At 60.9% G+C, this 10,637-nt stretch overlaps 1 protein-coding gene across 4 annotated transcripts; it reads left to right on the top strand.

Annotated features, from left to right (window-relative positions):
• The first annotated feature begins 2,087 nt into the window (after window positions 1-2,087).
• RMND5B (required for meiotic nuclear division 5 homolog B) lies at window positions 2,088-9,969 on the top strand. 4 transcript variants are annotated; one of them, XM_073355053.1, is made up of 10 exons: window positions 2,088-2,165; window positions 3,848-3,999; window positions 4,712-4,857; window positions 6,586-6,732; window positions 7,169-7,269; window positions 7,858-8,024; window positions 8,215-8,380; window positions 8,457-8,559; window positions 8,632-8,786; window positions 9,323-9,969. In XM_073355053.1, exons 1-10 carry the CDS (start codon window positions 2,104-2,106, stop codon window positions 9,384-9,386), a joined length of 1,263 nt encoding a protein of 420 aa, XP_073211154.1. In that variant the 5' UTR covers window positions 2,088-2,103; the 3' UTR covers window positions 9,387-9,969. The 4 variants fall into 4 exon arrangements, with proteins under 4 accessions (XP_073211154.1, XP_073211153.1, XP_073211155.1 ...); XM_073355054.1 differs by lacking the exon at window positions 2,088-2,165 and adding an exon at window positions 2,175-2,332; XM_073355052.1 differs by having other exon boundaries at window positions 8,457-8,786.
• The last annotated feature ends 668 nt before the right edge of the window (window positions 9,970-10,637 follow it).

Raw genomic sequence — 10,637 nt, 5'->3', positions numbered from 1 at the left:
GCTGTAGATGCCACAGGGCAGAGTTGTGGCGTCTCAGGAAGAATCGAGTGTTTAGATTATTGGGTTGGTGGTGAAACCGGTTTACTGAATTCCACAACATTGATTCACCCTCTGTGAGAGATGGTGGCCCTCCTGCAGAGGCCCTTCTCCAACAGCACTGCAGAGCAGCTTGCCCTTGCTTGGGACCCTCAGGCTACGCCAGCCCTTCCTCCACATGCTTCTAGCCGGTGCAGACACCCTCATGCTACCACCATCTCTCTTTGACCCAAGCATCCAGCTGGTGTGGCCAGGGCAGCAGTACCTTCTCCAGGGCTCGGTCCAAAGTTAACTGAAACAGGCTGGTGCTGCAGGAGTTTGATCAAGTGCAGGGGCAGTTTTTCCTGCTATTCAGCCTGCCAGCTCCATTGCCTGATTCCAGCCCCTCACTCCTAGTTACACCCCCATCTAGCTCCTGTACAACTCCCTTTCCCCCTCAGGTAGGGTTATAGCCAGTGGAAATGTGAGGTCCTAACCTGCTCTCTCCTGGATGCTGCATGTCTCCTCTCTGAAAACAGATCCAGATCTGCATATGCCACTCCCTGTCTGCTCCTGGCCGGGAGGGTCAGGGCTGGCCCCGGGGCCCCTCATTGGGCTGGTGCTCAGACCATGGTATGCGCAGCACTGCTCAAGTTGTGCATGCCTCCAGAGAAGCCAGAAGTGTTTCCTTGGGTTGGCCTGGCAGCCTAAAGCTCTGAGCTGAGGGCTAGGCCCACTGCAGAATCCTGGGCCCCTTACCAGCTCCTGTGTTCACCTGGGCCCAGGGAACGCTGGTCACTGTCTCACCCTTCCCCAGGGCCTGGCACGAGGCAGGAGCCCCAGAGTGCAGCTGCAGCACCTGTGCTGTGGGCATGAGGCAGGGAGCACCGGGGGGAGTGGGCACCTTTGGGGCTGGTGGGGCCAGGACGAAGGGCATGAGATCGCAAATGGTATTATGGGTTCCCTGCGAGGTTGCTGACCCACCAGGTTTTGTTCCCTCCCCAGGAGCAGAGCTGGTCTGGGCCTTGATACCCTCCCCCCAGCACTGATCCCTCCCCTCCCCTCCGCTGTTCCCTCCCCCCAACATTGACCCCACCCGGCACGGTTCCCTGCCCCCAGCACTGACCCCTCCCCTTCCCCGTTCTCTCCCCCAACACTGAACACCCCCCACCGGCACCATTCCCTCCCCCCAACACTGAACCCCCCCCGGCACGGTTCCCTCCCCCCAACACTGACCCCCCCCCACACCATTCCCTGCCACCAGGACTGAAACCCCCCCAGCACTGACCCCCCCCCCACCGGCACCATTCCCTCCCCCCAGCACTGACCCCCCCCCGGCACGGTTCCCTCCCCCCAACACTGACCCCCCCGGCACCATTCCCTGCCCCCAGCACTGACCCCCCCCGGCACGGTTCCCTGCCCCCAGGACTGAAACCCCCCCCGGCACCGTTCCCTGCCCCCAGCACTGACCCCCCCAGCACTGACCCCCCCCGGCACGGTTCCCTCCCCCCAGCACTGACCCCCCCGGCACCGTTCCCTGCCCCCAGCACTGACCCCCCCAGCACTGACCCCCCCCGGCACGGTTCCCTGCCCCCAGCACTGACCCCCCCAGCACTGACCCCCCCCGGCACGGTTCCCTCCCCCCAGCACTGACCCCCCCGGCACCGTTCCCTGCCCCCAGCACTGACCCCCCCAGCACTGACCCCCCCCGGCACGGTTCCCTCCCCCCAGCACTGACCCCCCCCGGCACCGTTCCCTGCCCCCAGCACTGACCCCCCCCCCAGCACTGACCCCCCCGGCACGGTTCCCTCCCCCCAGCACTGACCCCCCCGGCACCGTTCCCTGCCCCCAGCACTGACCCCCCCCGGCACGGTTCCCTCCCCCCAGCACTGACCCCCCCGGCACCGTTCCCTGCCCCCAGCACTGACCCCCCCAGCACTGACCCCCCCCGGCACGGTTCCCTCCACCCCTTGCCCGCCCCCGCCAGGAGCCGTGCGCTTCGCTGCAGCTTGGGCGCCCGGACTCTCGGGTTAGACACCCGGGAAATGGTACGTTCCAGCGCCCTCCCCTTCCCCCCGCCCGGCGAGGATGGTTTGCCCGCACTGTGGACGGGCGGTACCAAGCTCGGGAGACAGAGGGCCGGTCGCTAGGTGAGCCCCTCCCGTAGGAATGGGCCAGTCTCGCCCCCTCCCACGCCGGCTGCCGTAGGAACCTACCACTGCTCGCCTCCCGGGGAGGGGGATCCCGCCGCGCAGTGGGACAGTCCGGCCCCCGCACTCGGCAGCTGCCGGAAGCGCTGAAGCTGCCCAGGCGCCGGGTGAGCGGAGCGGGCCGGGCCCGGCGGGCCTCGGCGCTGGAGCCCCCCGCTCGGCGGGGTCTGGGCGGGGCAGCGCGTGCTGACGGGGGCCTGGCAGTGGGGGCCGGCGGCGGCGGGGGGCGCGCGCTTGGTGGTGGTGCGCTTCCCCCCGTGGGCTCCGTCGGATGATGGAGCCTCGCGCCTGCGCCGTGTGCTTCCCCCCCGTGGGGTCCGTCGGATGATGGAGCCTCGCGCCTGCGCCGTGTGCTTCCCCCCCGTGGGGTCCGTCGGATGATGGAGCCTCGCGCCTGCGCCGTGTGCTCCCCCCTGTGGGGTCCGTCGGATGATGGAGCCTCGCGCCTGCGCTGTGCGCTCCCCCCCGTGGGGTCCGTCGGATGATGGAGCCTCGCGCCTGCGCCGTGTGCTCCCCCCTGTGGGGTCCGTCGGATGATGGAGCCTCGCGCCTGCGCTGTGCGCTTCCCCCTGTGGGCTCCGTCGGATGATGGAGCCTCGCGCCTGCGCCGTGTGCTTCCCCCCCGTGGGGTCCGTCGGATGATGGAGCCTCGCGCCTGCGCCGTGTGCTTCCCCCCCGTGGGGTCCGTCGGATGATGGAGCCTCGCGCCTGCGCCGTGTGCTCCCCCCTGTGGGGTCCGTCGGATGATGGAGCCTCGCGCCTGCGCTGTGCGCTCCCCCCCGTGGGCTCCGTCGGATGATGGAGCCTCGCGCCTGTGCAGTGCGCTCCCCCCCGTGGGGTTCATCGGGTGATGGAGCCTCGCGCCTGCGCCGTGCGCTCCCGCCCCGTGGGGTCCGTCGGATGATGGAGCCTCGCGCCTGCGCCGTGTGCTCCCCCCCGTGGGGTCCGTCGGATGATGGAGCCTCGCGCCTGCGCCGTGTGCTTCCCCCCCGTGGGGTCCGTCGGATGATGGAGCCTCGCGCCTGCGCCGTGTGCTTCCCCCCCGTGGGGTCCGTCGGATGATGGAGCCTCGCGCCTGCGCCGTGTGCTCCCCCCTGTGGGGTCCGTCGGATGATGGAGCCTCGCGCCTGCGCTGTGCGCTCCCCCCCGTGGGCTCCGTCGGATGATGGAGCAGTGCGCCTGTGCAGTGCGCTCCCCCCCGTGGGGTTCATCGGGTGATGGAGCCTCGCGCCTGCGCCGTGCGCTCCCGCCCCGTGGGGTCCGTCGGATGATGGAGCCTCGCGCCTGCGCCGTGTGCTCCCCCCCGTGGGGTCCGTCGGATGATGGAGCAGTGCGCCTGTGCCGTGCGCTCCCCCCCCATGGGCTCCGTCGGATGATGGAGCCTCGCGCCTGCGCCGTGCGCTTCCCCCCGTGGGGTCCGTCGGATGATGGAGCCTCGCGCCTGCGCCGTGCGCTTCCTCCCGTGGGCTCCGTCGGATGATGGAGCCTCGCGCCTGCGCCGTGCGCTTCCTCCCGTGGGCTCCGTCGGATGATGGAGCCTCGCGCCTGCGCCGTGTGCTTCCCCCCGTGGGGTCCGTCGGATGATGGAGCCTCACGCCTGTGTGTTGTGCTTCTCCCTGTAGGGTCCGTCGGATGATGGAGCTGTGCGCCTGTGTGGAGCGAGAGCTGGACAAAGTGCTGCACAAGTTCCTGAGCTATGGGCAGCACTGTGAGCGGAGCCTGGAGGAGCTGCTCTGTTACGTGAGCCAACTGCGCCAGGAGCTCAGCAGCACAGGTACCAGCCAGCCCGCTGGAGTGAGGCAGTGACGCAGCACTGTGCTCCTCCTGCAGCCGGGCCTGTTCCCAAACCGTAGCATGGTGCTCAGGGGCAGAGCGCCGGGTCCAGGTGGGGTGGTCGCTGACCACAGATCTATGGATGGAGACTGACCTCCACTTCCATCTGCTGAGCAGACAGCGCTGTGGCTCAGCCCCGCTTCTGGCTGGGGTGGCTGTAGGCCAGTGCGGGGACACACCAGCTCTTGGGGGGTGAAATCCTGGCAGAGCTTTCTGTCAGGGTGTGAGCTTGCGAGGCATCTGCCTGCAGAGGGTGATACTGAGTATCTGAGGCTGTTGCTCTGGACCAGCACTGGTCAAAGTCCTCGGCTGCACCAGCCATTTCCAGCTGCTCCCAATCAGTCCTGCGTTATCTGGCCCTCGGACGCTCAGGCTGCTCCTGACCCCAGTCCTGCAGCGGGGAGCAGTTGCCCAAACTTCATGGTGGATTAGAGTGGTGCTTAGTTAAACAGAAGTCACACTGAAGCCTAGCCTAGTGGCTTATTGTTCTGGCAGGGGAGGGGGAGTTCTGGTGCATGGTGCAGTGTTTGGCAGATGTAGCTCAAAGCTGCTGCTTTTCTGGTGCAAAGCCTTCGCAGTAAGGGACTTGCACTTCCTGGAATAGGCTCCTGGCTAGTCCCCGCAGCTAGGTCTGAAGACCCTTTCTGCTGCAGCCCTGCAGGGGGCACCGCTGTCTGCCACACTCTCCCTGATGATGGCCCAGTGCTGTCGAAAGATCAAGGACACGGTGCAGAAACTGGCCTCGGACCATAAAGATATTCACAGCAGTGTCTCCAGGGTGGGCAAAGCCATTGATAGGGTGAGTACCCCCTTTTGTCTAGGATCCAGGGGTTGGACCTGGGGGCCCAGATGGGAATCCCTGCCTTAGTGATGGCTTTCACTCCCATTGGTTCTTTGGCCCTCTGCAGGCTGGAGTATGGGGAGAAGATATCCCCCAAGGTCTCCCTCATCTGCTGGTGCCCAGTGGCATCATGGTGGGAGCCAGTTCTCATGGTGTTGGGCTTTCTGTGGTCCTGAATGCCTCCTGCTCCTGTGGGTTCATGCCTGTTTTATGTGCTGCAGTCAGGATTGGGGCCCTCCTGTTCTGACGTGTTCTTGGCCCTAAGGAGCTCACATTTCACCTCTGTGAAGGACTCCCCAGGGTACAACTTGGAACTGGGGTACTGCTGTGCCCCCTTAGCTCTCCAGACTGGGCTGTCTCTCACAATGCTTTGCTAGTGAAAAGCAGCAAACCCCTTCGGGCGCTGTTATCACTCAGTACCCTAACAGCATGTGGACACCACGCCTAGCTAAATTGCATGAATGCTCCCTGAACTACTCATGAATCACATGGAGAAAGGTACCAGCAAATCTTCCAAGCCCCCAGCCTTGCACCCCAAAGCTGTTCCGTCTTGCCCTGATTAGAAGCCTGACCAGCGTATGTTTACTACCCAGTCTGCCCCTCCCTCGATGTGGAGAGGACAGTCACTAGCCTTTGTAAACTGAGCTGAGATTTACAAAGCACTTCAATTAAAACACACTGCTTTAGGTAAAATATAAAACAGATTTATTAACTACAGAGAGATTTTAAGTGATTAGAAGTGGTAGCCACAAAAGGTCAGAGATAGTTACCAAAGGAAATAAAAGTTAAGTGTGCAGTCTAAATCTTAAACCTTATTACATTAGGCAGTATTTGGATCAAGCAGTTTGTCTCACCCCACTGGATGTTGCAAGTAGGTGATATTTCTTAATACATAGGCTTCCTCTTTAAGCCTGGGACCAGTCTCCTCAGTTCAAGTCTTTGTCTTCCCTGTGTTCTTGTTGCTTCCAGCATAGGTGGGGGAGGAGAAAGGCCAAAGCATGAGTCCACTGTCCTCTATTTTATATCCTCAGTCCATGTGCCTGGAAAACATTAGCCCAGGTGGGCTTTGCTGAGTCACAGAGTTGAGCAATCCCCCTTTGTGTGATGCTTGTGCAGCCCTCTTACTGCATTGTAAATCCCTTGTTTACAACTCCTCTGCTGTTTAAAGGACACTTAACACCCTCCTGGGTGGGGATCATCTCCTTTTTTGTCACTAGAGAACTAGCAACATATTTCAGTAAAAACCATATAGCAAAATCTCACAACTTCACACACAATAACAGCATACATATTTGGACAGAACAGTGGGTTTCTGCAGATCATGACCTTTCATATGACTCCTTACATGACATACTTTGTATGAAATAGATCATACTTATATGATGGGGTGTATATGGGGGGTCCAGGATGCTGCTTTGAGGTACAGAGTGTCACGACCTTCTACTACTATGCCACTCAGAAATGAGATGATGTGGCTCTGAGGCTGTGATCCAGTCAGCCAACTGAAAGCAGCTCAGTGCAGGGGCTGTAGTGGTTTGGGTGGGAGTGTGCTGTTGTGGGGTGGCTTTGCAGGAAGTTGCAGGGGGTTTGTTTGTGAGCATGTGATCAGGCCGGAAGGTGATAGATGGGGGGGGGGCATCCCCTCATTCTCAGGGGCACCACTGACTCCTCTCATTCATTTCCCAGAACTTCGATGCCGAGCTCTGCAGCGTGGTCTCAGATTCGGTGTGGGAGTCGCGGGAGAAGCAGCAGCAGCAGCAGATTCTGCAGATGGCGATTGTGGAGCACTTGTACCAGCAGGGCATGCTGAGCGTGGCAGAGGAGCTGTCCCAGGTACCAGGGCTGCTGGTAACAACACTGGTCCTAGCTTGCCACACAGCAGCATTGTGTGAGGGAGGGCGTGGCCTCCCTGGGGCAGGGGCACCAGCAGTGTTGTGGGCCTGCTCTCTGATGAGTGGGCCTTACTCAGCATTTGCCCCTGGCAAGGTTCGCTCCAGGCCAGCACCTCTAGCCAACCCAGGCCCGTTGGTATGAGGCCCTCCCCAGCTCTGCAGGGACCGAATTGCGGCTGCCAAGTCTGCTGCTCCCCTGCATGTGTTCTGTGCTCCAAGGAGGAGGGCCTCTCTCCATCATGCAGGGTAGGAAACCTCGCCCATCTCTGGCTGGGGAGCCTCTCCTGGCACCACCCCTCCGCCCCGGTGCTGCCTGCTGTATGCCGCCCTCCCCAAGAGGCTGGTGGGATGTGACCACTGGCTCTCATTCTCCACAGGAGTCCACCCTGAATGTGGACTTGGACTTCAAGCAGCCGTTCTTGGAGCTGAACCGGATCCTGGAAGCGCTGCACAAGCAGGACCTGCGTCCAGCTCTGGAGTAAGAACCAATCATCTGGGAGCGCTGAGCATCCCAGTGCTCCTCCTTGCCCATAGCCTCCGCATCCTTACTGAAAGTGGCCCCTCCCCTTCTGCTTGACTCATGCACCGAGTCTGGGTTGGGGTATGAGGTGCTTTGGCTGGTCAAGAGGGAGCACGGTGCACCCCAGCTAACATGTGATGATCGCACTCACCCTGCCTGCTGGAGCATGCTCCTTGCACCTTGCATCCCAGTCAGAATGAGGCCTACAAGCACAATGCTCCTTAACACCCCAACCAGCCCTCCTGGGGCAGCGCCATGTGCAGGGCCTGACACACACCCTCTTGCCCATGAGCCACTTATGTTCCTTTTTTCACCCCAGCTGACTCTGGTGCTACCTGGGTAGTCCCTGGAATTACAGACACTGGAGGGAAAGGAGCCCTCTAGGCCAGCCCGGCCAGGGGCATTTCACACAGAACAGTCTCCAGGAATGGGAACAACCCCACCCTCGTCTTGTCAGGTTGGGCATCAGCGAGAACTTCCTGGCTGTCCTGGCCCACCTTCCCCAGACAGTCAGGACTTAGCTGCCCCCTGTTCTTTCCTATCCAGCTGGGCAATCTCAAAGAGGCAGCATCTGCTGGAGCTGAACAGCTCCCTGGAATTCAAGCTGCATCGTCTCCACTTCATCCGGCTCCTGGCTGGCGGCCCTGACAAGCAGCTGGAGGCCCTGAGCTACGCTCGCCACTTCCAGCCCTTTGCCCGCCTGCACCAGCGAGGTGAGACTGTGCCAGATGGGGCCCTGCCACTGGCCTCCCGAGTGGGGCACGGAACTGTCCACTGGGTAGCCCTGTTCCCAGGCTACAGGGGGCCCCATCACTAGCCCCGTACTGGGGGCACTGATAGGACAGGGTGGGGGGTTGTGGCTACGTTGCTTCTTGAGGCCAACCAGGGTGTTGTTTTGTTCAGAGATCCAGGTCATGATGGGCAGCCTTGTGTACCTGCCTCTGGGCATTGAGAACTCCCCGTACTGCCACCTGCTGGATGCCCGGCATTGGACAGAGATCTGCGAGACCTTCACCCGCGACGCCTGTGCCTTGCTGGGACTCTCGGTGGAATCCCCTCTCAGTGTCAGGTAAGCCCCAGGCCAGGGCCTGTGGGGCCCCCCTTAGCAGTACCACCAAGTTCTAAGGCGTCTCCCTCTCATGCAGCTTTGCGTCCGGATGTGTGGCACTGCCCGTGCTGATGAACATCAAGGCAGTGATTGAGCAGAGACAGTGCACAGGTGTCTGGAGCCACAAGGATGAGCTGCCTGTAAGTGTCATCTCGTGGGGCGGCGGGGTGGGGTGGGGCAGTGGGGCTGACCTCCCTGTGCTCTCTTGGCAGATTGAAATTGAGCTGGGCATGAAGTGCTGGTACCACTCAGTGTTTGCCTGCCCCATCCTTCGCCAGCAGACAACTGACTCCAATCCGCCTATCAAACTCATCTGCGGGCATGTCATCTCCCGGGACGCGCTCAACAAGCTCATCAATGGGGGGAAGTAAGTTTGGTTTCTTGACGCTCACCCGTGGACCCTGACCCACCTCTGCCCTGCAGCCCCTGTCCCGCAGGCTGGGCCTTCGCCTGGCATCACTTTGTGTGATGCAGCCTGGTGCCATGGGAGTGTGAGTGCTCTGAAGATCCCTTGGCCTGTGCCCTGTACCGCCAGGGTTCCTGGCTGGCCTTGTGCTAGTCTGGGCCAGGTCACCTTCCCCAGCCCCCCTGCTCTCCTGCAGCTCGGTGCTGCAGGTTGCAGTGAGCCTGAACGGGCTGGGTGCCGTGGATGCTGATGAGCAGGGCTTGTTATCTCTGGTGCTGGGAAGTAGGGTGCACACGCAGTGCTGCTGCCTGCCCATGGCCAACCCTGTGCCCCTGGGGGATGCCAGGCCTTCCTTAGACTGAGCCTTGCGGACTGGGCTCTGACGGGAGGGGCAGACTTCTGCTGCCGTCGGCCCTGCAGTGCCCCAAAGCGCTACCATTTTCTCTGTGTTCCCCGGCCTTCCCACCTGATGCCTTTGTCTCTGGACCTCTCCTCAGGCTGAAGTGTCCCTACTGCCCCATGGAGCAGAACCCAGCTGATGGGAAGCGCATCATCTTCTGACGCTGGTGTGGTTGGAAGGGCTGTGGCAACAGGTCACTGCTCTTCCCCTTAGGTGGCCTGTCCCACCCTCGCAGTGCGAGAGGCGGTGGTGCTGCCCACAGCAGGTCGTGGGCTGCCTCTTAGGCTGTGGGTCTGAGAGCAGCTCTGTCCACTGCAGCCCCATTGGGGTCCCTTTCTCCTGCAGAGCTAGGGCAAAGTCCAGAGCAGTGGGCCTGAGCCTGACCGCCGCCTGAGAAAGGGAGCTGAAATGGACAGAGCAGCAGTGTGACGTGCTTGCTGCGGTGAGCTCCGGGAGGCCTCAGTGTGTGCTCTCCTAGTGATCTGGCTTACGCTGCCCTGCTCACTCTGTGCTCCCGTCCTGTCGGTCTGGCCTGCTGGGCAGCTGTCTTTCTGCTCAGTAATAGGCAGAGCCCCTCCTGGCCTCAAACATGGCTACGGGAGCATTCCTAGCCCTCTGCCAGTGCAATGGCCATGCTGTACAGTCCCTTGTGCATTTACTGATATTTTTTGCATTGTAAATATTAAAGCGGGAGCTGCCTGGAGCCATTTTATAAATTCCAGAAAATAAAGCCTGTTAGTCTTTCCCCCTTGCTCTCTGAGCGCCTTGGGAGAAAGGAGGGCTGGGTCCTTAACAGCTTGGGCCCAAAGATGACATGAACCCCACTGTAAGAGGGGACCCGCTTTCTGATGTGGGGGCTGGGGCTAGCTGTCCCTCTGGGACTGTTCTCCCGCCTCCCCTGCATCAGCCTATGAAATAGGGCACAGAAGTGAGGGGGAAGAGCTGCTGTTAGATCTGAAAAATGGAGGGGTGAGGTGGGGGGCATGTAGAGGGGGTGTAAGGAGACAGAATGGGAGGGGGCACATGGGGGCTCCAGGACACTAAGTCTGGGGGTGGGGTAGCAGCTTTATGACAAGCAGACCAGTGTTGAGATAAACCTTTTATTCTAAACAGAACCAGGTAACAAACGTTCTACTGTGACTGCCCTGTCCTAGGCTCCTTTGGTTCTTCCCCAGCCGGAGGGATCACGGGGAAACCAAAGACTGGATAAAGTGTACAGGAGTGTGGCATGGCTAGCCGTCCTGGAGAACTTATTCTATAGCATGTGGTCCCTCTTTTAGATCTCTTTACTGAACTAAAACACTGTTATCTTTAAACTATAACCAATACAGTACTGATTTAACCACCTTCAGGTTGCTTTAACACTTAATACGTCTCACTCTGTCCCTGAGGGCATTTCAGCAGTCTTCCCC

Source organism: Lepidochelys kempii, chromosome 8 (assembly GCF_965140285.1).
Source record: "Lepidochelys kempii isolate rLepKem1 chromosome 8, rLepKem1.hap1, whole genome shotgun sequence".
Classification (NCBI taxonomy): Eukaryota; Metazoa; Chordata; order Testudines; family Cheloniidae; genus Lepidochelys; species Lepidochelys kempii.
Note: the sequence above shows the minus strand (reverse complement) of the source record. Positions and strands in the feature narration are given on the sequence as shown.